At 40.1% G+C, this 27,417-nt stretch overlaps 1 protein-coding gene across 1 annotated transcript in view; it reads right to left on the bottom strand.

The window, feature by feature from the left end:
* ADGRA1 (adhesion G protein-coupled receptor A1) overlaps positions 1-27,417 on the bottom strand; it is a 336,089-nt gene that overhangs the window by 240,267 nt on the left and 68,405 nt on the right. The window contains exon 3 of the mRNA XM_079978410.1: positions 3,377-3,448. Coding sequence (XP_079834536.1) covers positions 3,377-3,448 — 72 coding nt within the window. The remainder of the gene's footprint in view (positions 1-3,376; positions 3,449-27,417) is intronic.

The raw sequence follows: 27,417 nt of genomic DNA on the forward strand, positions 1-27,417 counted from the left end.
ACCCACAGCTGGGGGAAGCCAGAAGGTTTGATGGATGCAAGGGGTGTGTGTCTTAAACAAGGGAACTAAAAGTGTGTCTGAACTAGAGCATCCATCGATCATCACCTAATGCCTTATGCCCTGTACCACCAGCATTCTAGGCTCTCAGGAGACCAGACAGAACAGGCCTTAGGGAAAGGTACCCAGTCTGCAAACACTCTGCACCATTCTTGGCTTGAATATGATCAGTTGACTCTCCAAACCAACTGCAACACCATATAGCTCATACAGCCGCTGCAGGCAAGCCACTCATGTCCAGATAACCTGGCAGTAAAGCATCTCCTTCTTGTTTCAATTCACTGCCCTGGCTCACTGGTTCAAGGGTTACTGCCCTGGATTGTGATACCTGCCCGTCTTTGCCCTGCTCAACACTGTATTGCTGCCTTGGAATTCTTATGCCAGGCTGTTATTCTGCACTTGGTCCTGGCTCTTTGATCCTTGTCTGACAGATCTCCTGCCTAATCTGTAACCACAAATGTTGCCCTACTCTTCCTTAACCCACTCACAGCTCAGCTTCATCGGCACCCATTTCAGAACTAGGAGAGATGGTTCCACTTATCTAAAAAATATTTTAATACTAGTTTGGTCAACCGACAGAAGCAATAGGATTTCGGGATTTAGACTAAATTTAACCCAGAGCTGGTTTATAAATAATCTACTTATTTATCAACACTTACAGTCCACCCTTCCTCCCCAAAACTCAAATCAGTCACTTTATATATGGCTCTGATGAACATTTGGCTAATTTGGGCATCAAAGTAGAAAGATGCATCACTGAAAACTTGCAGGATATGCATCCCTCTTCTCAACATATTCAGTGTAGCTATTAACTGAGACCAATCTAACCCAGTTTAAGGGAACTTTCTGTGTTCCTATGAGTCCGAGCCAGTCCAGAAAGAGGAAGGTTTGAGCACAATGGCAACCTCTGCCATCAGTGCTATCTCCACACCCAATATGTTGCATAGGTTTTTAACAGGTTTTTTTTTAACAAGACATCAACAAAAAGAAACAGTTTGTACTAGCCTGCTTTTGGATGCCTTTCTACTGTTCCTTATTATTTCAGACCAAATTTACCTCATGTCACACAAATCTGGTGTTCATTTTTTTTGCTGTAAATATTTATACCAGAAATGTTGACTCATGAAATTGATCTTGTAAAACAACCAGACACATGGCCTGTGCTCAGATTTATTTTTCCTCGTAGACATCATTTTATGTTAATCCACGAGATCTCTTTCTCTGCCATTGCAAATACTAAATTATCACAGTACAGTCAGTCAGCGAGAAGGATTCCAAATGAAATTGTTAATTTTATGTAGATTTGGCAGCCTGTGGTTTTCCAACTGACTCACAAAGCCTCATGTCACTTGCAAGACGTCTGTGTTACATTAACTTCAGCTGCTTACTATATCCTCTGTGGGAAGTATATGAATGAATGGGAAACAGACTAAAGCACAGTCTTAAAGAAGTTAGCAGCCTTCAAGCACCAATTGCAACAAGAAAGCCATTCATTAATCTTGTAATGTAATCTTCTGTATCCTAATCAGGCAACAGAAATAATCTTTTCTTTTCTGGAGAAACTCATAATTATTTAGAAATAAATTATAATCGGGCTATTCACTGACTTTAAGATATTCCACATTGCATTGAAAGTAATGTCTGAAACTGGTAAACAACCAGAAACACATTGTATGAAAGCCCAGAATAGTGATTATTTTTTATTTCTGTCTCTAGAGCGCCTGCTGCAGCATCTTTTCTCCAGTTATTTACAAACCCAGGAGCTTCTGCTCTGTAACCTTTGCCTTCACGGTTCTTTTGCTTGTGGCTGAGCAATATTGAATCACAGCTTATACAGCTTCCCCATTCTCCCCACAAGAGGTCAGGGTTGTGTTATTAGAGTACAATCATCTCCATAGCAATAAGACTCAATTGTCATCATAGCGTTTTCGCAGATTTACTGTGACTCAAAGTGCATTCAGATTCACAGAGCAGATCTATCTGGAAATGTGCATAATTCCTGCATGTATATTGCTGTCCATACACTGACTTTCCAATTTTCAGAATCACAAAGTAGATCTGTTTGGAAATGCATTTAATTTTTAACTAATATATTGCTGTCCAGTCTGTATCGCCTCCATTTTTGAAGTACAAAACCTGTGCAATATTTTTGTGTTGCTGTCAAAGCCCAACTGTATTCAGGAAAGGCAATGGCTATTATACTTATCCTCCTAGTGGTGCAACAATAAAATGGCTAGCACGTTTGCAAAGCTAAGCAGGGTCTCGTATGGTTTCAAATTGGATGGGAGACCATGTACTAAGATTCCCGCATTGCAGGTGGTTGGACTAGATGACCCTCAGAGTCCCTTCCAACTCTGCAATTCTATGATTGTGTGATCCTATGGCTCCATAGTTGTATATGCAGTTCAGTGTGTAAACTAAGACAGATAGGCAGTACTACTAGGGTGGTCAAATATATAGGACAGGACTCCTGAACCTTTAATATTTTATTTATTAAAATGTTTAAGGCTTGCCCTTTTACTTTTACTTCTTCCTATCATCATCATCAACAACAACAACAACAATTATTTATACCCTACCCATCTGACTGGGTTACCCCAACCACTCTGGACAGCTTCCAACAAAATATAAAGGGACAAAATAAAAGCTTCCCAAAACAGTCATCTAATTGTCTAACTCTCTGACATCTGACAGGAAGCAGTTCCACAGGGCAGACGCAACTACCCTATGCAATATGCCCAGAAGTTCTGATGGATTTGTAATGTGTATCAAACTAACTTAAAAATGTATACACAGTAACTTAAAAATACATATTTAAATTGCACTCTAAAGGATGGGAAGAAGGATTTTTTTAATCAGGGGCAATCAAATTACCAAATATAGCATATTTTATAAGAAATCAGTGATTATATCATTTCTAGTAAAAAGGAAGCTAAAGAACTATATAAAGCATATAAACATCACATAGTTGGTAATTAATATGTTGATTATCAAGTATTATGTTGATTATCAAGTACTATCAACTACAGATGTATATATTTTTACACTTAACTGAGCCCTCCTTGGAGCTTAAATGTTAATTTTAAATCATCGTAAAGTTCAGAAGAGTTATCATAGAAACAAATTTATATTTGTCCATGTAGATAAAGCACAAATCATGCGTAGAAAGAAAAATCTCAAAAAGAATCAAATAGCCCTATATGTAGTTCATATGTCCTACATGTTATAATTGCTTGGTGACATATTCCAAATTCCCCAAGGAGAGAAATGTCAATACGAGTACAATTTCTAAGGTAATTCAGATGGAATTAATACTTACAGACGCTTCAGTTCCGAAAGTCCATAGAAGGCCCCAGGCTCAATAGTACTAATCAGGTTATTCTTCAGATCTCTGGAGATACATAATAGCAAAAGCAATTAATTATCAGTTTACATACAGCTTTTAGTCTCAAACACAAGCAGAAAAAGAAGATGGGTGAAGGCTGAGAATTCTTTAGGATTTATTGAAGGTAATAATAAGGAGGGAGGACATTAGAATAAAACAATATAGTTGGGGGTATTATTTTGGGGGGGCCTGAATATAAATTGAGGGGAAGGGGAGATAAGAGGAGAAACTTTACTTTTGTTTATTTCCACCACCCAAGTTAAAAGTCCCAATTAAAATGTACAACTTTACCAGCTGTAGGGAAAATGCATTATTAAGATATTCCATGAAAAGCAGTGAAATAATGACAGAAAGTCTACATATTGATTTGCTTCCTGATCACGCACAACTTAATGATGTCTATGTGCACTTGCATGCTCAGGAAGTAGTACACTGGGCTGCAAGTGAGCATATGTATCACTAAGAGGATGTACAAATCTCAGGAGACTCACAAAGGCACACACTTGGATAGAGTTGAAGAACTAAATAGGTTTTCCACCTTTGATCTCCAGAAACAGATGCAGAAATGTTTCATTGGCCCTAATGACCTTGCATACTACCAACATTGAACTTTGTGTTTGAATCAATGGTATCTGCCATTGCAGGTTGCTTCCTCTCTCGCGCGCGCACGCGCTCTCTCTCTCTCTCTCAATATCTCTGCTTCTGTAAAAGACAGATTTCAAGATGACTAGGCCAACTAAGACATTAAGGAAAACTGCATGGAACACACCACTCTAACATAGCATCAGTACAGGCTTCAGCTGGCTGGGCTGCACATTTGAATGCTCATACTGTACATAATAGTGTGTGTGTGTGTGTGTGTGTGTGTGTGTGTGAGAGAGAGAGAGAGAGAGAGAGAGAGAAACTACCATGTAGCAGGAAAGCTAGACATAACTTTACTCCCTGACATGCACACATGCATGTAACATTCAAATATATGATCTCCCACAGTCCTTCTTACATATTTTATTCTGCTTTTAATATTCTGTTGGGAGCCACCCAGAGTGGCTGGGGATACCTAGCCAGATGGGGTATGTATATATGTATAAATAAAATAAAATAAAATAAAATAAAATAAAATAAAATAAAATAAAATAAAATAAAATAAAATAAAATAAAATAAAATAAAATAAAATAAAATAAAATAAAATAAAATAAAATAATTATATCAGTTCACATAGGCAGCAGTGGCTGGAGTGGTGCTGCTGCAGAACTGCCCTCTTAACACTAGCATTGCTGCAGTTCACCAGTAAAGTGCTGAGGATGCAATGCTGGACTGGTTCTCTCTGTGTATCTGTACCCAACCTGCTCTGCCCTGCCCTGCCCCATCCCAGTGCCGTCAAGGTAAGCTACAGTGATGCCAGAGCCAGGAGGGCAGCTCTGCCCCACCACACCAGTTGCTACTGCACATGCACATTTTTGCTTCACCGTGCCGGTGTAATCTTTTGAGTGGCTCCCAGTTATAGGAAAAGCAGATCCAGCTTGTGAAAGGTAACTTCCCAATTACAAAAGCCACTGTTATGGTCTTAAGTACCTAGGACAGGTGAGATAACACAGGTGCACATCATAATGTGATTTTTACAACTACAGTGGTACCTCGGGTTAAGTACTTAATTCGTTCCGGAGGTCCGTTCTTAACCTGAAACTGTTCTTAACCTAAAGCACCACTTTAGCTAATGGGGCCTCCCGCTGCCGCCGTGCCGCTGGAGCACGATTTCTGTTCTCATCCTGAAGCAAAGTTCTTAACCTGAAGCACTATTTCTGGGTTAGCGGAGTCTGTAACCTGAAGCGTATGTAACCTGAAGCGTATGTAACCTGAGGTACCACTGTAGTGAGAAAGAAGCTATTTTGTCAAGGGCCAACTTTCACCTAGAGGTCAGAGTAAAACAAATCCTGTTTTTGGACAAGGCCTGAAGAGAAAAACCAATTTGTCTCGACTCAATCCACAAGTGACTGTGTTGAACCTCTTACTGTAATCTAATTCAGTCATTGCAGTCTTAATTTGAATTTCTTTTGTTCCAGAATGGTGACTCTAGAGCAGGCTTCCTCAAACTCGGCCCTCCAGATGTTTTGAGACTACAATTCCCATCATTCCTGACCACTGGTCCTGCTAGTTAGGGATCATGGGAGTTGTAGGCCAAAAAACATCTGGAGGGCCAAAAAACATCTGGAGGAAGCCTGCTCTAGAGTCTCTCCAAAGGCTGAAATGTCTCCTCACTGTCAAATTCTGCCCATTTATTCTTATGGGAGAGGCTCCAGCATCCCCGTCGAAACCATTCCCACCCGCCTCTTCAGGGCTCCCCTCCTGCCAGCATGGTGTAGTGGTTAAGAGCAGTGGACTCGTAATCTGGTGAACTGGGTTCGCGTCCCCGCTCCTCCATATGCAGCTGCTGGGTGACCTTGGGCCAGTCACACTTCTCTGAAGTCTCTCAGCCTCACTCACCTCACAGAGTGTTTGTTGTGGGGGAGGAAGGGAAAGGAGAATGTTAGCCGCTTTGAGACTCCTTAGGGTAGTGATAAAGTGGGATATCAAACTCTTCTTCTTCCTGCCATGCACAGGAGGCTTGGGAGGTAATATGCATGCCTGGGCCACGCAACTGAGCGAAAGAGGGAGGAGAAGGAGGGCAAAAGCAAGCTGGCCGTGTGACTGAGAAAGTGAGCGCAGCACAAGGGAAAGGAGGAGGAGCCTCACGTGTGCCTCCTTTCATTTCATTCCCATCCCCAAGAAGGCCTCAGCTCCGAAAGAGGGGGCACGAGGGGACGGTTGCCGTGCACTGCGCTCACTCAGCCGCCCGGTTTAGAGAAGCGCTCACACACAGAGAGACAAACCCAACCTCACAACACCACCAGCGAGCAACTATTGTGTCACCCAGGACGCAGGAGCGCTGTGTGTACATGGGGCGAGTGGATTCTAGGAAAACAAAAAGCCGCCGGCAAAGCCACGCAGCCCCGCACTCGCTGGGTGCCCCTGAGAGGCTGGCGCTATGGCGCAATGCACCACTAAGCCCTATGGGAAAGTCGGCTCTGCTAATGGCGCACAATGCTCATACTTAGTATGGTTGACAGCTCGCTTCATGTGACTGTGCAAGATTAAGTTTCTTGTTCTACTAGAATTAGATGGACTTTGCACAAAACATCTTTGACAACGCAGAGGACAAATATTGCACTTGTATTGTGACTTTGTTTTTCCATGGGATGAACTTCCCCACCCCAAATACTCATGCCTTGCTCACCATTAATTCCTTCTTTCTTTAAGCTTATATCACACTTCAGTGCCTGCCATTTGCCAGAGAATTGTATCACATCTGTAATTAACAGAAAGGTCCATCTCCTTCTCTTCAGCTGGTAACCAAGAAAGTCATGCATGTACAAGTTCTTAGTTACACATTCTTCTAATGACCAGCCACGGAGGAAAATGTCAAAGGATGAGGCGCCAAAAGTTGCTGGTCTCTCAGCTGTGCCAATTCCTCTGCTGCAACACTGTAGCTTCAGATGGACTCATGTCATCTATAAGATGTCACACATATGTCGAACTCACGTGGTTCACTAGATAGACTCCCTGATCTTGAATGGTGAAGGAGAAGTTAGAAGGTTTCATCCCCACCATTGCGAATGCAGAATGAAAGAAAATGTCACATGTTTACTTAAACAATCTGCTGCCTTTCCTTGCACCTTAATCTCAAGCAGCATTGTGAAAATGTGCAGTGTGAAAAAACACACACAAAAAAAAAAATTAGTACCAAGCAAATTTGAAATGGGTCCAGTGTTGACTGCAATTTCCAACCCAATTATGAAATGGACAGTGGTATAATTGTGCATTTCTGCAATAAAGAGGGAGTTTTAAAAATGCACTAGTGTATATGTGTACGTACAGTGGTACTTCTGGTTACATACTTAATTCATTCCAGAGGTCCATTCTTAACCTGAAACTGTTCTTAACCTGAAGCACCACTTTAGGTAATGAGGCCTCTCGATGTTGCCGCGCCGCGGCGGCGCGATTTCTGTTCTCATCCTGAAGCAAAGTTCTTAATCCGAGGTATTATTTTTGGGTTAGCGGAGTCTGTAACCTGAAGCGTATGTAACCTGAAACGTATGTAACCCGAGGTACCACTGTATAGATATATAGTGTGTATATAAAATAAACACTGAATTCATGTTTAACATTAACCTTTTAGACACGCAATATCATGCAGTATAAATTAGGAAGATTTACTAGCAGAACTTTTCCATTATGCTCCTTTACACTTTGGACTGTCTTCACGCTCTTACCATAGCTTTACCTCATGTAATCTTCCAAAACAAAAAACAACAACCTGAAAATGTTCCTGACAAGTTATATATGCAACATTTCAGTAACTCTGGCGTTTGAGACAGCTTCCCTTCTTTTCCAGCTTCTCTGAGTGGAAAACAGTGTAAAGCTTCTGAGAGAATAGAACTGGGAGGCTGAAAATTCAGATGAGAAATGAGAACTTAGTGGCATTACACATGCTTGCACCCTCAGCAGTTGCACACGCAATCATAGAATAGCACAGGTTTCACCATAGATCCATGGTGTGCTAACAGGGTAAGTGCAATTGCATTTGAATGAGAAGCCAGACATATACAATTCAGTGTTGGTATGTTGTTATTCCTCTCTTGGCAATACTTTTAAATCAGGTCTGAAGTCCCTAACAAAAGAAAGTTTCTCATACTGTCACTAGTCACATTAGTTGTTGGAATCTAACTACAAGCTGCCAAGCCATTATGGCCAATCGTCTGAGTTGATGGGAAATGTAGCTCAACACCAGGTTGGCTGCCCCTGATTTATATCAAATGATATGATTAGTTGATCCCTTAAAATACTTGCATTCAGGGTTCTAATAACATTTTACTGTACACCAACAATGGTTTGTTTGCTTAAAAATAATTTGGTGAAGTTATTATACCCAACTGCCCAGTCTTCTTCCATTCATGTAGGCTGCTTTGGGGGCTTAATCAACATTTGCCCTATGCCCAGTATGGATCTGTTTTCTAAATAAAGACACACACCACCATTTAATTTTATAAAATGATACCAGTAATCCCCAACAGGTGATGGCAGGAACAGAGCTGTAGTTTTTGAACAAAGTTGAAAAAATGCTGTGGCTGTTTAATAACCCCTTTAAAACAGAGGGCAGACAGCACAAGTGTTCTTTGTTTACTTAGCAGTAATCCTTGTAATTAAAATACTTGCCTACAAAAGCAAAGATTTAAAATGAGCACCAAGAAAAATCTCAGTAATTTATCCAGAATTTCCTACAACCTAGGTCAGCATGACAGCTCCCAGGCTTTACTGAAGCAACACAAATGGAAGTTTGTGCCATGGCAACATATGGAGTACCTTATATATCCAAAATATATATAAACCCTTCATTGCATGAGAGAATCAGCTCATGAAGACAATTATTTATTTTTATACCATTCATTAAGAACATTTATATCTTGTTTGGCCGCCAACAATTTAAAAGGGGCAGGGGAATCCACTTCCAAAATACAAACCAAAACATAACTGGCTGGATCCAGATTTAGTTGTGCATATCCCATTTATTTCAAAAGGGCTTAAGGCAGTCATAATCATAATAGAAAGAGTACTGTTAGATGATGTCATCAGGAAGGGACATCTTTGTTTAGAGTTAATTGAAATAAAGCTATTGAACTCCCGCAGGGCTCCCCAGGCTTGCTGATAGCTTCCTGAAGCCTGGAGAGCGAGAGGGGTCGGTGCGCACCGACCCCTCTCACTCTCCAAGCTTCAGCGAAAGCCTGTATTCACCCCATAGGACGCACACAGATTTCCCCTTCATTTTTGGAGGGGGAAAAGTGCATCCTATAGGGCGAAAAATACGGTAATTCCAAAGTCTGGGTGTAGCACAGTGGGTGAGGGGGAAAGGAAGAGAAAGTGGGGAGCTACACAGGCGCAGAATTAATATTTTAATAACATGAAGAATAAGATATCTGAACAAATAAGGAATGAAATGTGACAATCCCATTGCACTCAAAGTATCACTCTTCTGCAGGGAATCAGCAGAAAATTATGATAATGTAAACATTGTAGCAGAATAAGAACTACATAGTACGGGCAACACTAAACAACTGCAAAATGTCAACACTCCAAGATGTATTGAGGAGAAAAACATAACAAAATGTCACATATCTATTCACCTACAACTATTCTCCTGTTAAAAAAGGAAGGGAGGAAACAAGCTTTCTCCATAGAGACTTAGCACAGAGTAGGATAAAAAAAATCCTCAGTTTCTGCTAAATACATACCTTAGCTGATGCTGGGACTAGTCACTGCTGCTTCTATAAAACACAATCTCTGGCCTCAGCAGAACACAGAGCCTGCAGATCTAAATGCCCAGGCCATATTGTATTAAGAGTAAGGTACCCTGAACCCAAACCTTTTTGGAACTTTAAAGCACAAAAACAGCATTTCAAAATGGATTTTGAAATGGACAGAAAGCCAATGCAGTCGTTGTTAACAAGAAAGCCTGCCCCATCAGCTACTTGGCCTCAGCATTTTGACCCAGCTGCAGATAATGCATGCTTTTTGAAGGCAATCCCACATATAGCACATGTTAATTGTCCAAATGAGAAGTAACTAATGGCCCCAATGGTTCACCATTGCTATATCTGATGACTCAATGAAAGGGTGCAGTTGTTGAACCAGCCATATGTAAAAGCACTTCAGGTAACATCCTGTCTCAAAGCTGAGCATGTGAGTTCTACCAAAGTATGAGTTCAATTCTACAACAGGACTGCCTCCACATCTAAAACATGTTTTACTCCCATTCTCTGAATTACAGTCTTATAGACCATGCACACTTCTGTCTTATCTGGATTAAGTTTCAATTTATTCACCCTGTCCATTATGGATTTCAAAGCTGACTGAGAACTTCAACATCTTCCTTGGAATGTGATGGCAAGAAGATATACAGTCAAGTGTCATCAACATGCTAATGACACCATACCCTTGATCACTGGACAACCTCTCCCAGGTGTTTCATGTAGATATTAAACAGCATGGGGGACCAACGAGAACCCTGTGGGACATAATACACTAAACAGCCAAAGTGCCAAACTGAATTCCCTCAGAAGCATCTTCTGGAACCAATCCTCCTCATAGAACCTGGACAACCATAAAATAGTGCCCCAAGTCCCATCCTAATTAGGTGATCCAGAAATGTGGTCAATAGTATGGAAAGGTCCAGCAGAACCCACAGGAGTTCATACCTCCAACTTTTAACATAAGGCTGTTAGAACTGAAACTTTCTACAATTCATGTGACTACAGATAAGTTTACAACCGCAAGTCTGATCATACCAAAGCACCTTGAACTGTCTGAGTTTGTTGTTCTATGACTGTGATACAAATTGTGCAGCTGCCAAACATTCTGCCATAACATCCAACAGAAGTAGGTGTCAGTCATTATGAGAGAAGCAGCACAAGCAGGTTTGTTCAGAAGTAAGTCTCATTGAGTTCAACAGGGCTCACTTCCTGAAAGCATACTGAGGACTGCATCCAAAGTCATGGTTCCATTGTCATTCTCTGTGTTAATTCTATTCACACTTGCCTTTCCTTCTCTGCTGCAACTGCTAAAAATGAAAAAAAACACAGAACAAGAGCTTTAAGAACTGCCTAAGACCCAGATAGAAGGATGATTCTTAGACCGCCTGGTAGGGATACACAGCATGAACAAATTACAAAGCCTATACATAACATCCCTATTGCTTTCTAACAAGGCAACTGGAGCAGTCTTCAGATGAAGTAACCATTTGAAGTACAAGAAATGTCCAAGCTCTGCACATACAGACATCCACACCCGTATTTATGCTGCCAGAAAACTCTTACATTTTCTTGCGTAATGCAAAATTATCCATGCTTGCTGAACTCCAGAGAAGAATAGTGTAGCCTGTTTGTGGATACTGTGATCTCTATCTTATCCTTTCGAGAATCTGTGCTTCAACCTTAACCAGCATTCAGTTTTATTTTCTTTTGGCAGTCCCTTGTTATTCACCCGATGTAAACATAAATTGTAGCCTAGTTCTCAGAACTTTCAAATTGCTGGAACTGTGTAACCGGCTGTAGCTTTGTCCAGAATAGCATGTTCAGCCAACCTTTGTGGAAAACCTCCAGCCACTCGGGAAAAGAACTTTTGCCTTCTGACTCTATTAATCCTCCAAGTTATCAGAAAGACCATATTCCCTCATATGATCCTGTCTGGGTTTTTGAGAACTTCAGGCGAGGCCCTTCTTTTGGTCCCACCACCCTCACCGGAATGCTTGGCTGCAACGAGACTTTGAAACTCCCTCCCCAAAGAAGCTTGACTGGCTCCCTCCTTGCTGTCCTTCTGCCAGCAGAAGGCCTTCTTGTTTCAACAGGCTTTGGGGAACTGACTGCTTTTAATGAAAGGGCTAGTGCTGTGCTTTTTTTTATTGTAATTACTGTTATGGTTTTTGTGTGTGTAGTTTTTTTTGACGAAAAAAATATTAGCAGTTTCAGCATAACAAATTATCCAAACAAATCATCTTCCTTGTCCCCCCCGATTTTTTCCCTCCCACCTCCCCAACAAACCCTCCCTCCCCCTATGACTTCCCTCAGCTACCTTCTCTGATTTCTCATCCAATCTTAACTTCTGCATATTCTAAAACTGTATACATCCTTATATTATCTATCTTCTATGTTATCCCTCAATAAATTTGTGTATGTTTATTCAAAACCTGCCAGGGAATTCATTTTGTTGTTGTTTTTAAATAATTTGTGAAAGGTTCCCATTCTTCTTTGAAGTCACAGTTGTCCTTGTCTCATAGTTTGCATGTCAATTTCACCAGTTCTGCATAGTTCATTAATTTCTCTTGCCACTGTTCTTTTGTCAGGGTTTCCTCAGTCTTCCATCCTTGTGCAATCAAGACTCTTGTTATGGTTTTAATAGGTTTTATATACATATATAGCTTTAGTTCCATCGGTGTTTAATTGCTTTTTATTTATTTATTTTCTATGTTCTTAACAGTCCTTATTTTCATCTGTAAGCCGCCTTGAGGCCCATCAGGGAGAAAGGCGGGGCACAAACAAAGAAGTGCTCAGGATGGAAGTCTTTTCATTGAGGGAAAAATACCCTGTCACTAAAAGAGATTTCCAGTTAGTCTTCACTGCCCCTCCTAGTAGGTACTCAGCAGGAGAAAAGTCTGCTCACCCTCCTGCTCCTCCCTATACATCAAGGAAGCAACAGATTGTCCATATGTGGAAACACCTCTATACTGAGTTCCCTGGAAGGAACCTTGAGCTTTGATTCTGATTTATTTACTCAGGAACTGACTACATAAGAAGCATCCAAAGCCAAAGGGCCAGAAAACTGCAAGTGAAAGCCATAACAGAGCCCACTTATGCTTCTAGTGCATGTCATCTGTTTAACCTTTTGTACTACACAGACTTCTGCAGTACGCCAGCTGGAATAAAACTATGCATGCATCAAGACTTGGCTATTGGAAGAGCTTGACTCTCTTTTTTAACATCATGTTTAGCTGCGCCAGCAATGCTTGCCAAATATGGACATGAACTGTTATACATATTTTCTTAGTATCGCAAAATATTCAAGGAAACAAATCTTAGCGAATTTCGCAATGAGTTGATTTATTGCTAAGAAAGGTAATTTAAAAAGCACTATGTGCTTATAGGGTGTGGGGAGAAGGATGATGTTAAGCTATTATGACCAGGAACAGAAAACCTTTAACAGAAAACAGAAAAAGAGTTACTTGGATCCAAAATGCATCTGGAAAAATTGTCCACTGTGCCTCATCAAGGCCAAAGTAGGACATCTGGCTTCTTGATTTTTCAAATTATTTTTAATCTCACAGGACATTTGACCGAACACTGTTCCCAGAAAATCGCAGATTATATACTGCCCACAGCCTTGGCACTGGATGGATGAACACGTTCTGATGATGACCATTGTACAGTAATGTGACAGGCATTTAACTCAACAAGCTTTCTCTATCTAAATTCCTTTGCAGAGAGAGAAAGATGCCAAGAGTTATGACAGATCCTTTCTGGTTTTATGTTCTATTTCATCGTAACATCCTATGCTTTTAGTATATTTATTCTTTTTTAAAAGAACACATGTGCACTTGCACAGATACATACAGGTGGGCAGACATTTCATAGTAAATCTTAAAACTGTTTTGGAATAATCTGAATGTCCCTTAAAAGCTTTTCTGTGCAGTTAAATAAGGAAACTAAAGCAATTTATCCACATATTTTATATGTTCCATCCTGAAAAACAACTGCTGAGCTTGGCAATAAAAATTAGTAATGTTTGGTACTAATTACACCAAGCAGCAGCAAAGAGAGGCTGGGCCACACACAGAGCACTGGCTGTGGCCAAGCAGAGAGAGAGAGAGAAGCTGAACCATTTTACAGAGCCATTTCATATAATATAACACATTCTTTTTAAAAATAAAAATCCCAAAATAACTAACACTTATGGTTTAGTATCATTTTGGCAGAGATTTCTAAGCCGAGTACCAATGATGTATCATTTGTGGTGTGGGTGTACACATCTGGCTGCATGACCTGAAAATAAATCAAAACCAAACTACTGTTATAATCCAGCTATAGGAAGCTACATTAAGTCAAGCCATGCTATAACAATTACACTGTTTATATCAAGGTTGCAAAGCCACTGCCAGAACTGTTATTGGAAAGTTAGATCTCTATTGCAGTTTTATTATTGTTACTGGAAAGATAACAATACCACAATTTTAATTAAATATATTGTTGCATGCCATCCCAATCTCTAAACAGTGCAAGATTTTAGGGTTCCCAGACACCTAGAATTCGTGTTTCCTTTTGGAAATGAGGCATAGCAGAGACCGTGGTGTCTCTATGATTTATGGTTTATGATTTATGGTATATATAACTTGAGCTTACGATAGTGGGGTTCACAGCATTAACTCTCCAAGAAGGTCTTGCTTCTTCCATAGGTGCAACCTAGGATAGGATTCAAGCAGAAATCCAGCATTGTGCTCTGTCTCTCTAGTTCACATTGCAACAACTCTAACTCTAATCTCGCTAAGCCTTGGCTTTATCTGTTGAGGGAAGGAAGGGTCCAGTCCATTTGCCTTCTCAGACAAAGTCCCTTGATCTTTTGTTCTTCACTCAGGCTATCATTTCACCAGGAACCTCAGCTTGGCTTAATTAGCTTTTGATACTTGCCAATTCCAGGCAATTAGCTGTGTCTAGTACACATGAGTCTTGCAGCCAGAGTTCTAACACATGGAACCTTGAATTTAGAAGTGTCTAGCATCCACAAACTCATAACACTAGATAGTGGTGGTGCTGGAGCAAAGAAGAAGAAACAACTTTGTTGTAACCAATTATTCTTGGATTTTAAAAAGTGTTCCAGGAACTCCTTATGATCTTAAGGCAGAGTGAAAATTCTGGGTTGCACTAATATGTGGATTTTAAAGAAAGTGGAGGAATCTGACCTCTTGGTGATTCAGATAAACTTCGCTGGCACTTCACAATACCTTGTGCGAACCTGATTTAAGGCAAACAAGTTACTTTGACTCTTCTCTAAAGTTGATCTCAAGAGTCTAAATTCATTGTTTCTCTTGGGGATGATACAGCGCAGGCAGCTCTGAAAATAACTCGCTGCAACAAAATCTACTACTGTTGCCAGAGATCTCAATAATTGATGCTATGCTATCCTCAGAGATTTCGTTCTTTCTTGGTAGGCTGTTTTCATTTCAGCTGATGCTCAGAACTGGGGAAAATAAAACTGTTTAGAAACAAAGGTCTAAATCAGATTGGAGTTAAAAGGGGAAATGAAATGCTGGAAACTATCTTAAGCAACCTGAAACACCTCCTTTTTTCCCTTTTCCTTTTTTGTTTTGGTAGTTAGGATGTCCTGGCTGAGACCCACAAACCTCAACCTATTTGATTTTGGGCTACTTGGACAAAATTCCTCAGGAGGGTGGATAGTGAGGGTGGAAAACCCACTGTGTTGAATAACAATGGAATAGACAGAGTTCAACCTGGTTCATAGTCTTGACTTGAGCATAAAGTGTTACAACAAATGGCTATCTGATTCTCTCTGAAAATTTCCAAATTAGGAAATTCCATGGCCTACTTAAGAGATGTTTCTTTCACTGCTGGCCTGCTTTTGCAGTTAAATCCCAATGCATATAGTCAAAGCATTTTTCAAAAATGCCATCATATGCATATTCCCAAATCTCAAATACTGCTGTTTAACGGGTTACATTTCTGAAGTCTGTTTCCCATTTGTACAGCATGTAGTGCTCATAAGTCCACCCTCACCCCTCCTCTTTGGCTGATAAGTGGTGGGAAAGGGCAGCTCTCGAACAATGACCTTCCATATCTGGCTTCCACTCAATGCACACTAACCCCATTCTCCCCCAGTTTCACTACACTGTTACAGCTCATTAAATTCCATTGAAGGATGAGAACTCTGATGTGCCACTAGATGCACACAGTTTGTGTTTACCAGCTGAAACACTGTATGCAGTGTTGCTTACAACACAGTCCTCTAACGCAGAAGCTATCGTGCTGGCTACCTCCGACAATTTATCTATTCATATCGTGCTGGAACAGTGGCTGCTTTAAAACCATTGCTGCCTGTGCTAATGGGGGGGGGGAGAGGAATATTAAAAACCATCACAGTGAAATCTTTGCTGCCATGAAGGGGTCATTGATCCAAGAGACAAACAACCTAGTGTTGATGATTTAACAAAACATTTTTCACAGAGATTACATGCTCATCCATCAACTTACAATATTTTTCCCATTACCAAAATAAATGACCGCTACCCCCCTCTGCTCCACAGTCCGCCAATTATAAGAATTAGCAGCTATATTGAATTGAATGCAGAAACTCTTACATTTTTATTCCAAGCAAAGGCTTTTGTAAGTGCAAAGACAGAGGGCAGGGGCAGGGGCGCCGATTCACAGTTAAAACCCAGGCACAATGTTCATATTACTGACTGGGAGGAAAAGAGAACATAGAAGCTTTGGAAGTTCCTGGCACTGACTCTGTGAAAGAACCCAGTATACAGAGTGACCAGCACTACTCTGGGGCTTGAACCTGAATGGTGTCCTGCCCAGCTGGCTTTCCGAGACAAGGAGGAAGTTTATAACTTCTTCTCCAAGGTTCAGAGCCAAGTGAGGTAACTCTTTCTGGCTACAGCATGCATTGACATCCTTGACTGACCTGACACAAGACAGACCACTATTCTACATTACAGCTATTCTGCCATTGCTGCTTCCAAACAACATCTCTGACCATTAGCTACTATGGTGACAAATCATGTCTACGGCAAAGACCCCGTCCTTCCTCAAAAAGGAATGTGCCCTGCTAAATACTTAACAAAACAACAACACCCTGGATGATTTCTAAATGTGTGATGAAGATTTCTAAGTGTGATGAACAGTACAAAAACAACATATATTTCACTACTTGGCAAAAAAAGAAAATGAACTGGAAAACCCCCACATTCCCATTGGTCAGTGCAAGGTGGGGGAGGTTTTGATCTACATACAGGACAGCAAGGGTCATAAATCCCTAAAGGTGACTACTATTCACATGAGACAGAGGTGAGCTACTTTGGTTAGGAAGGAAATCTTTCACATTAATGCTCCAACTACATTCAGCAAAGTGCATAAAGCTGTAATGTTCTGTCATCTGAATGACAAGGTTCATCAATAACACTTGGCAGCTAGGGAAGGGGAATCCTCGTAAGTTCAGACATCATCTCCTGGAAGACTACTGAACATCTGTAACATGCAGATTTTTACTGAGCATTTATGTGCTGAAGCTACTTTGTTTGGAAGATCAGAACAGTGATAAATGAAATTATTTCATTATACCTACAATTTATTCTTGGTTTCACATTCCTTATCATTAAGTTATGAGTTCAGGACAATCATTTGCCATAAATTATATTGCAAGTTGATAAATATTTTTCTGCTAATAGCTTAGCTAGATTGTCATTCTGTTGATGTGATTTACAAACGCTGGAGTACAAGAAGTTTCTCTTTCATTTCTACTTTAATAAGTTATTTTTATATCTGCCACAATGTTGCATATTTCGCTGTATTAAAACACAGAATTCTGTCTGTTCATCAACAAACAAATATGAGAAATGAATTTAAGTGGCATGAAGGAAATTAAACATTGTCATCTTTTCAGTGGATTATTTGTTGGTTATATTTCATATTTTTATTACCAGGCTTTTGTGATAGTACTCACCAATATGGAGTACCTACCTTTTTGCTGCCTATGGCAGCCATTTTGGCACTTTTATCAAGATTGAACATCATTTTTTTTTACCAAAATAAAAACAAAACACAGTCTATTGCTGTACTGCGGGTGATGCCTTACAGAATTTCATAATCAGTTATGCACAGGTCTCCACTTTCAAAGATCCTTCAGTCTAAAATAGGCAATAGGGTAAAATAAATAAATAAAGAGAAGGAGGAGAGAGAGAGAATGTCACAAAACTGTAGAGCTGGAAAGAACATCATGGGTCATCTAGTCCAATTCCCTGCAATGCGGGGTCAGGCTTTGGTCTTTGAAATTTCAGTGGTGCCTTCTGCAAGGCCAAAAATTGGGTCTCCCCCCGCACACACACTTCTTACCTTCTATTCTGTTCAATTCACTATGCCATAGTTGCAGCACCCTGTGGCGCCCCCTAGGCTTTGTGCCCAGGGCATCAGAACTAGTCACGCTGCCCCAAATCCACCTCTGGCAGGAATCTCAGCTAAAGCATCAATGTCAGATAGTCATCCAACCTATGCTTAAAAATCTCCAAGGAAGGAGAGTCCACCACCTTCTGAGGGAGTCCATTCCATGGTCAAACAGCTTATACCATCAGAAAGTCCTTCCTGATGTTTAGTCAGAATGCCCTTTCTTGATAACTTGAATCCATTTGTTCGGATCCTAGCCTCCGGAGCAGGAGAAAACAAGCTTGTTCCATCTTCCACGTGACAGCCCTTTAGATGATGGCTGTCATATCTCCTCTAAGTCTCCTCTTTTCCATACTAAACACACCCAACTCCCTCAGCCTCATAAGGCTTGGTGTCCCTTGATCACCTTGGTTGGATCCTTTTCACATGTAATACTGGAAAGTCAGGTGTCCTTCATCTTACGTATATTTGTGCAGCTGGTTATTCCCGCCTAACTGTAAAGCCTTACATATGCCCCACCACCACCACCATTGAAATCAGAAGGCTAGCGAGGGAGGAACCTTGCCAAAACAACAGTTAGATGTAGTTAGCTAAGTTGTGAATTATCATAACATGGATTCAGATTCCCTTTCTTCTACAGATGAGGCCAAAGGCTCAAGATGAGGCCTCCTCACCAAAGAAAAAGCCAATAGCAGTTTTCATCATCCTGGAGACATAATTGAAAAGTAAACTATCTGTTGAAGAACAGACCATTTATCCCAAATCAGCAAGATATTGTGTATAAAATGCAACAGTAATGAACAACCATTGTGTTGGTCTTACTACTGCTCCTGATGCTAGTATCTAACTTCACTGGCGGTATCCAATGGCTGTGTGTTATCCCAGAGGATATAGGGTCATTTGGACCCATAAGAACAAACCTAGGCAACCCCATAATAACACAGCATTAGACCATAGGATCAAACTATTATTTGTTATAGATTGTGGTTTGTATAGAAGTTTCTTTACAAATTCCTCCCATTCTTCAGCTAACAACATGTGGTAGAGGAAACTACTCTTTGTGGTCATGTTCAGTCTGCTTTATTTGAGCTGCTATCACCAAGTTCAGGAATGGGAATTAATTATAGATATGTCACCTGGGCTTTTGCCCAAGTATCGCACCCCTCTACCCAACAAACCCCTTGATTCTCTCAGCAGAGTCTTTATTCCATCTAAATGTTGGTCTTAAAATAACACTTGCAAGCAAAAATAAAATGTATCCTGTAAAATATGTTAGTTATGATTGGGATGCCAGTTAATTTTTTGGAGGAAATCATTTGAATCCAGTTAACTTTATGATCTGCTAATTATTTGATGACATACAAACACTTCACAATAGCAGCTCTCCATATAGCTAAGCTGTGAACATAATTCAAAAGTAGTATTTATGGTATTATATTTACTACAAAATTATTACTACCACAGAATAAGCTCTAACCAGCAAAGCTCTTATTATTACAAGAAAAGGTGGAATGTGTTGTGTTTATTGTTATAATCTAGGCTTTATTTCTTGATCTAATCAAAGGTGGCTTAAAAGATTTTCTGCTCATAAAAATCACTAATTACCTAAGAATGCATTAGAACTTGACAGGGCTGGGCCTTTTCTTCACTAGCAAGTCCATCTGTATCAACTTGACATGGAAATAAGATAGTAATAACATAGCTCATCCTGAGGGTTCTGGCATTTATTAAAGTAGAACTCAGAAAATTAATTAAAATTTTATATATTCTAGTTCAGCTGCTTTATTGTTTTCTCACATTCAAGAGCAACTTATAAAAAGAGCCTTTTTATTAAAACATTAGATATCATAATCTGAAATATGAACTGAGGGTTGCATCTGACTTAATCAGCCATAAATCTGTCCACTTATTTCAGTGGGTCTGCACTGCATATGTTTTACTTGGGTACAACCCTAAGCTTGTTTATGTTTGTACCTGAAAACAATTTGCTATCTAGCCATCCTTGCAACGAAATAACTGTTGGTGTTCCTGCTCACTAGTATTTTAAACATCTACCTATATTACAGTGGTACCTCGGGTTAAGTACTTAATTCGTTCTGGAGGTCTGTCCTTAACCTGAAACTGTTCTTAACCTGAAGCACCACTTTAGCTAATGGGGCCTCCCATTGCCGCTGCGCCGCTGCTGCATGATTTCTGTTCTTATCCTGAAGCAAAGTTCTTAACCCGAGGTAATATTTCTGGGTTGGTGGGTCTGTAACCTGAAGCGTATGCAACCTGAAGTGTATGTAACCTGAGGTACCACTGTATACACAAAAATAACACAGTAGTTTATACATACTCAGGGGATATTCAGAAGTATATATGTTTGTAGTTTAATAATAATAAACAAACAAACAAACAAATCTAACAACCCCGAAATGGACTGACAAATATCTGTAAAACCCCAGATCTTACACAATGATGATGGTGGCTGCCATGAGCCTATAAGGGAGAGGCAAAAAATGGACTGAAGAAATAAGATGTTGGAGAGATTTGTGTGAGTACATCAGTTAGGAGTTCATCCACACTGGAGTTGATTTGAAGCTACTTTGTGCCTCTATATTTATTTATTTTATTTATTTATTTATTTATTTATTTATTTATTTATTTATTTATTTTGCAGTGTCTGCATGACACCCAAGTGGCAGCCCATGGTTCCCCCATTTCTCTGAAAACCAGAATTTCCTAAGCCATGGATAATCTGGTAAAGGAAGAAAATCCACTATAAAATTGCATGTTATTGGGCTATGAACGTAAAGGTCTATGTGTGTGTGGGGGGGGTATTTTTCCCTGGGTGCAGCCTATTGCCCTTACTTCCATTTTGTTCCTATTGTTTAGGATAGATAATGCAGCCCATCCTTTTACACACTGGTAGTTTTTGTTGCCGGGGGGGGGGGGAGAGAACTGCTCTTGCACTGCTTTGGTAGCTAATATTCAAAAGCTTCTTCATATAGCAAGATATCTCAAACAAGGGAGCAAGGAAAGGTTGGTTGAAAGAAGAGAATTGGGTTTTTTCGAAGGCTCATGTTATGTACTGACAATGGGCCGCACGTGATTGGCTAATTCTGGGATTCTCCTGTAGGCCAATCAGGTTGCGGATTCACTTCCACATGGAGCTGGATTGGGTGGCTCCTGCGAACCAATCATACTGCTGCATTGTTCTAGGACTAATCAGACTGCTGCATTCTGGACCCTATTGTTCTAGGACCAGTCAGACTGCTGCCTTTTGGATCCTCTGCTCAGTGCATATCTTTTCCTCAGCTGTGGCAGTGGCTGCTCAACATTGTGATTTTTTTAAAAAAAAATAATGAAAGGGTCCACAGGAGGAACTCCTGCCTTACTTTACATCAAATGAAATGGGAAGTGTTAAAAGGGAAAATGTATTCTTAATCTGATTCACGCTTCCTTTACAAATCCTGCTTTGCTTTTCTTCAAATGAAAGGGTGGGGTGGGAAACAGAATGAAAGAAGACTATGAATGGCCAACTCTTTTCCTGCCCACTTTTGGGATCAAAATGGCTGCATGTTTTACACACACAGAGAGAGAGCAAGGTTCTGTCATCCTCCCCCTTTGCAGTTCAGACCTTGGGCTCCTCTAAAAGCTGTTACTGTATGTTGGGGCAAAATTCTGGAGCATGAATTATATCAGGTGTGAACAACCACAGTCAAAAATTGAAGAGAGATTGAAAACCTCTCTTTCTACTCATAGAACTGCTTTTCTTCTCATTCATGCTTTTTGCTCTGAGTGACTCCACCAGGTCACTCAGCAGTGAATGACTGTGGCCCTTGACTTTAAAAGTGTTGCCCACGCTGCAATAAACCATAAATCTAATCTGATTTGTAAAAAGAAAGAAAAAAAGATTCTGCCATTCAGATCTGGTTGTCTTTAGTTAAGAGTTGGCATGTATTTCTTTAATAAGAGAGAAAATATTCTATTTATTAAATGAAGCCTCAGGCCCTTGGGAAAGTTTATTAAAAAGTTATGTTTGTAATCCTGAGTATTTATTTCACTATGAAAGCAACATATTCAGCAATAAGTCAGGTTTATTGAGAAAATAAACACAGTAGAACCATATAAATAACTGTTAGAAAAGTTCCATATGGCCTGCCAAAAGCCCCAAATGATTGGTTCATGAACTCTTCTACTGCCTGCTCTAATGGTCTGGAGTACACACACACACACACACACACACACACACACTCACACACACACACACACACTTTAAATAAATGGGGATTATATTTCACCCACAGCTTCCATCAAGCCACAAGTTTTAGAAATGACTTCCAAACTTTTAGGGAGCTCACTATATAAAATAAATTGGTGACAAGAAGTGATTGATGGATGATCAGTACATGCATGCCTCACCCACATTTTAGTCCATGTGTGACTACCCCACAAATATAACTGCAAGATGCTGTGCATAAAGAATGGGGGAAAGGACCTTATGAAAATGATTCTTTCTATGTATCAGATTTAAAAATCAAATCAAAACAAAGTGATGGGCACTTCAACAGTTGAAACAGGGAACAGAAAACCTTTTCAAAGGAAAAAAGTTCACTTGGGTTGCAAAGCCACTTCCGCCTTAAGGAGGAGGTGATGTTGCAGGCTCTCACAACCCCTCCACGTGCGCAGGGGGTGGGTGGCCAGCCCCATGCGATTGGAGGATTCCTGGTTGCATCACTGGCCAGGCCGACCAATCTGGTCGGTCTGGAGGCGTGGCCTGCCCTATAAAGGCAGGACATAGCCGGGCGATCTCCCTCTTTCCGGCTTCCAGCTGCTCTGGTTTTCCCACCCTCCCACCCTTGCTATGGACTTTAGTTGGTTGCTGTTGAGGGGCCTGGTAGGACTTTTCCCACTTGACAAATTGGCACCAGCCACTTGGTTTTCGCCTACCTCGTAGCAAATCGTCACAACTTTGTAAGGTTTGGCGGTTAGGCATTGGAATATTTCTGGAGAAGGGAAGAGGGGAGGTAGCGCCATCAGCTGCCCCACATATTGAAGGGTATCCCATTAAAGGATCCTGGGGGCGTGGCCCTGTCCGAAGCATAGGAAGGTTAGGGCCTAAGGCATGACCCCTGGCAGAGCTCCTAGTTGATGTGCATCAGCAGGACTCCTCCTATTAGTGGTTAACCCTTCCCGGACTCCCTGCAGACGGGCAGGAGTCAGATATAGTTGGTTAGGTCCAATGCCTAAGCCAATACCGCTCACCATCTGTAACCAATAAAGTTGTGGCCTTTTTAGCTCATTAACCTTAAATACTTGAGTCACGTGTCTTTATTCAACTACGGGGGCGGGGCGGGACCTTGTCATGCAAAAAAGCAGCTCTAGATTTGTTAATCTTCCCTTCCTCAATGTTTTTAAAAGGTACACAATCTTTCCTACTAGGCTGATGTAACAGTTGCTAATCCACCTTTTAGCAATTCTGACAAAATGGTATAAGCACAGGGGGTGGCCATTTAGGGGAACTGGGCTGTTTATCATCATTCATATAGAAGGCAGTATCTCGTATCCACTAGAACATTCTGGTAGCGCATTCCCACAGTTAGAACTATCAATGCAGTACACTGGAGGTGGCAGGTTGTCAGGAAAATGCAATGGTGGGTTGAGAAGCTATTACATTTACTAACAGTAGCTTGTTCTACCTGAGCTACAAAATCTTCACAAATATGGTATGTGTTAGCGACAAGCTGTATTTGGAGGACATGGTTAAATTGCCCATGGTTAAACATACCCAAAGATTGCATGAGCGGTCTCCTTAAACTGTAACGGTGGAGTTTGCAATTGGAGGGAAGGTGGGGGATATTTTAGGACAGTGTTTGGCTCCAGGTGTGCAGATGAAGATCTCTGAGAAGTAGAGTGTTTATGTCCCCAACTTCTTTTTTACAACTTAACAACAGTATAGTTCTGGATACATAACATGGCCATGGGTCAGTCCTCAACCACAAAAAAGGCGTTTAGGACAGCAGCTGGAGTTTTGTAGAAGAGGCAAGAGAACAACATCAGACAAAGCAAGCAGCTGATTCCTTGGTTGTCTGTTAGCTTATTCAACAAATCATGGTTAAAATACCATGTCTTGTTGTTACATATGAACACAGTCAATGCAGTCATCCACAAGTAGTTAACATGGTTAGTCTAACCTGTGTTTTTCCTCCCTGGTTATTTGGCTGCATTTTTGCTTTAATGAGCAATGGACACATAAGCACTTGTATAAATAAGGGAGAGGACTGAATTAACATAAAGTACATACATAAGTGGATGCTTTACTTTGGAGTCATCCATAATTCATTCTCTCAAAGTGTATGAATACCCAGCATAAATGATGCATCTTTTTTTCCTGTGAACTGGGCCACTAGTCAGAATCTGTCAATTACATAGTATCAGCAACAGTTCAATGCACTAAATGCTGCTACTGAACAAATCTAGCCCAACTGAACAGTGTAGAAGAACTGTTTGCTAGATTACGTCTCACGGATGGGATAGCTGGTAAGCCTGCGAGGTTACTGGTTTATTTTTAAACTTATAAATTAACACAGAGTTCTAATGGGAAGTTTCCAAAAATAACAGAATTCTCACACGGTATTCCATTAGATATTTTATTTACATTTCTGTTGGTAAGTCTCTATGGGTCTCAAATGAATATAACTTCCCCTCTATTTATTCCTTTTAAACTAAACAGCAACCTTGGACCAAGCCAATGATAGTATTTGGAATGTTCGCAACACATTTATAGAATTTTGTTGCTTACAACTTTCTGAAAAAAGCTGGACTTGCCAAGTAGGTGCCTCATGCATTTTCCAAAAAAGTTTTCTGGAAAGTTGAGAAGTGCCACATAACTCTTTTGCTTTCGGTACATGTCCCCTGCAGCATGAGAAGCTTGGTTCATATAATTGGGTGCAAATAAGTGTTCCTTGCCTAATGAGAATATAAAGCAGGAGGCATTGTGCCCTTGGGGAAAGCCAAGTGCAGCCCACTACGTACATATGGCAGCCCACTAGGGGCTTGGTAAACAAGTCATAGGACATGGCTAGTGGACTAAATTAGACTGGACAGAGGAGTGGTCAAAAGTTATGCAGAACTTCCTTATAGACTCCTTCATTAATTTTATTAAATGTTTGTATGAAAGAGCAATCAGCTTACTATATGGTAACAAAATATTTTCACGCAAAGCATGACTTTTCAACTTTTATTCTCTCATACAGATTTCTGTAACAAACATAGAATATTTCAAAGCTGTGTAAGACAAATCTGCTGTTTTCAAAGCCATCTGGATATTTTTAACTTTCCTTCCAGCTTTCTGTCATGAGATAGAAGATTTTTTAAAGTGAAGACAACTCATCAAACCATCAGAGCAGGAAACAACAGTGCATTTTTTTTTTAAAGTAGCAACTTCCTTAAAATGTGACAAGAATTACTGGAATCTAGTGGGAGGGGGGGAATCAATTATTACAGTAAGATGGTGAATGGTTTTACAACTATATGAACATATTCTGAATTACATGCTGCTATTCCAGACGGCTATTTACTGACACTTAAATTGGAACGAAGTGGCTATGTGGTCATTATCTGTCACTACTTTCTGATGATTAAAGATCTACCATTAAAATAAACCTGCAGACAAAAGATGATACCTGCACTAGTGACTGTGGGAGGATAGAGTAATTAATATACTTTGGAGTTAATCAATGGTTTTGTCCACCAATGTATCTTCAATATGTTGTTGAATCTATTATATTCATTGTACCCCGCTTAAAGACTATTGTAATGAAGCATCATATAAATCGTCTAAACAAATGAAATAAAAATACACAGGGTCAAAACAGGAAACAATGACTTAATGTTTATTTACTCCAGTATCACTCAACTGGAAACTAATTGGTAGCCAGTGGAATTGGACCAGGATTGGTGTAATATGCTCTAACCGTCTTGCCCCGGTGAGAAACCTGGCTGCTAAATTCTGCACTAGCTGAAGTTTCTGAACCGTTTATGAAGCTGGGGTTGTTATGTCAGAACCAACCCAAGTCCACATTCAGAGGTAATACTCAACTACAATATATTGCAATGTGAATGAGCCTTGGGCTTTTGGTCTCCCCTGCCTTGTGTTATTGCGATGCGAAGATCAGTAGCTATTTTCAAGAAACTGTTGTTTGAAACAAACCAGGAACAACTGGTTTTGAAACTATGGTTTCTCCCCCCCAAAAAAATCAAGATCAAACTGTAGTTTCTGATCTTTGTTTAGACAAAACAGGCTGCACCAACCAAGAAATTAGAGAGGAAGGTTTTTTCGCAAGCCTGGCATTCACATAATATTAAACTATGCTTTATGTTCTGTCCCAAATGTAACCATTGTACCATTCATGTCACAAGTCCAAATAATTTCTTCATACTGGTTCTGCTTTGGGGAGTGAATTCTGTGTTCTAAAATGAGAGCAACACTGAAAAGTACATAGAGCTAGGATAAAATGGAAGGAAGAAACCACTTTTTAAAAAATTGAGCCTATATTATTTGTTTTTTATTCATTTTAATTTCAAATAGCCCATTATTTCATCCATAATACACAAAGCTGCTGGTGAGTTGGATAGCCAAGCACTGAACAGTTTGGTTTGGGGGTGCTTTTATGGAAAGATTACTAAACAAGCAGCCAAGATGAACAAAGTATTTCGTGAATCCAAAGATTTTATAAGCTATTGAATGGAAGCAAAGTGCACATCCAGCAAACCACTGGAACTACACAGATGTTTTCACTTGTCTCTATTTAATATAACCTAGCCAAGCCCATTACTTGGCAAAGAGATACTTTAGGAAAAAATATTTTTATATGTTGTTAATGTTATGCTGGGCAAGTGAAGAGAGAGAGACAACACTTTTTCCAAGATCTAAATAAGTATAAAATAATTAAGAAAAATAATTTTCCACCACTAGGATTCTGCCACCCCCAGAAATATATATTCCAGTAATTCAAGTCATTGTATAAAACAATGGTAAATTAGTTTCCTGAAACAAGATGCTTTCTGGAAAACTAGCTTAGGGTAACACATCTGATTACTGGTTTCAAGGCTGTTTTGCACCTTTCGTTCTACACTGAATTATAGAAGGTAAAGTAAAAAGGCACAGTATGTTTCACTAGATTTTAAGGTTGAGCTTTAAATTGTAAGGTTGGGAACTTCAGGGGGACCAAAAG

The sequence above is a fragment of the Podarcis cretensis genome (genome assembly GCF_951804945.1).
Source record: "Podarcis cretensis genome assembly, chromosome: 5".
In the NCBI taxonomy this organism is placed as follows: Eukaryota; Metazoa; Chordata; class Lepidosauria; order Squamata; family Lacertidae; genus Podarcis; species Podarcis cretensis.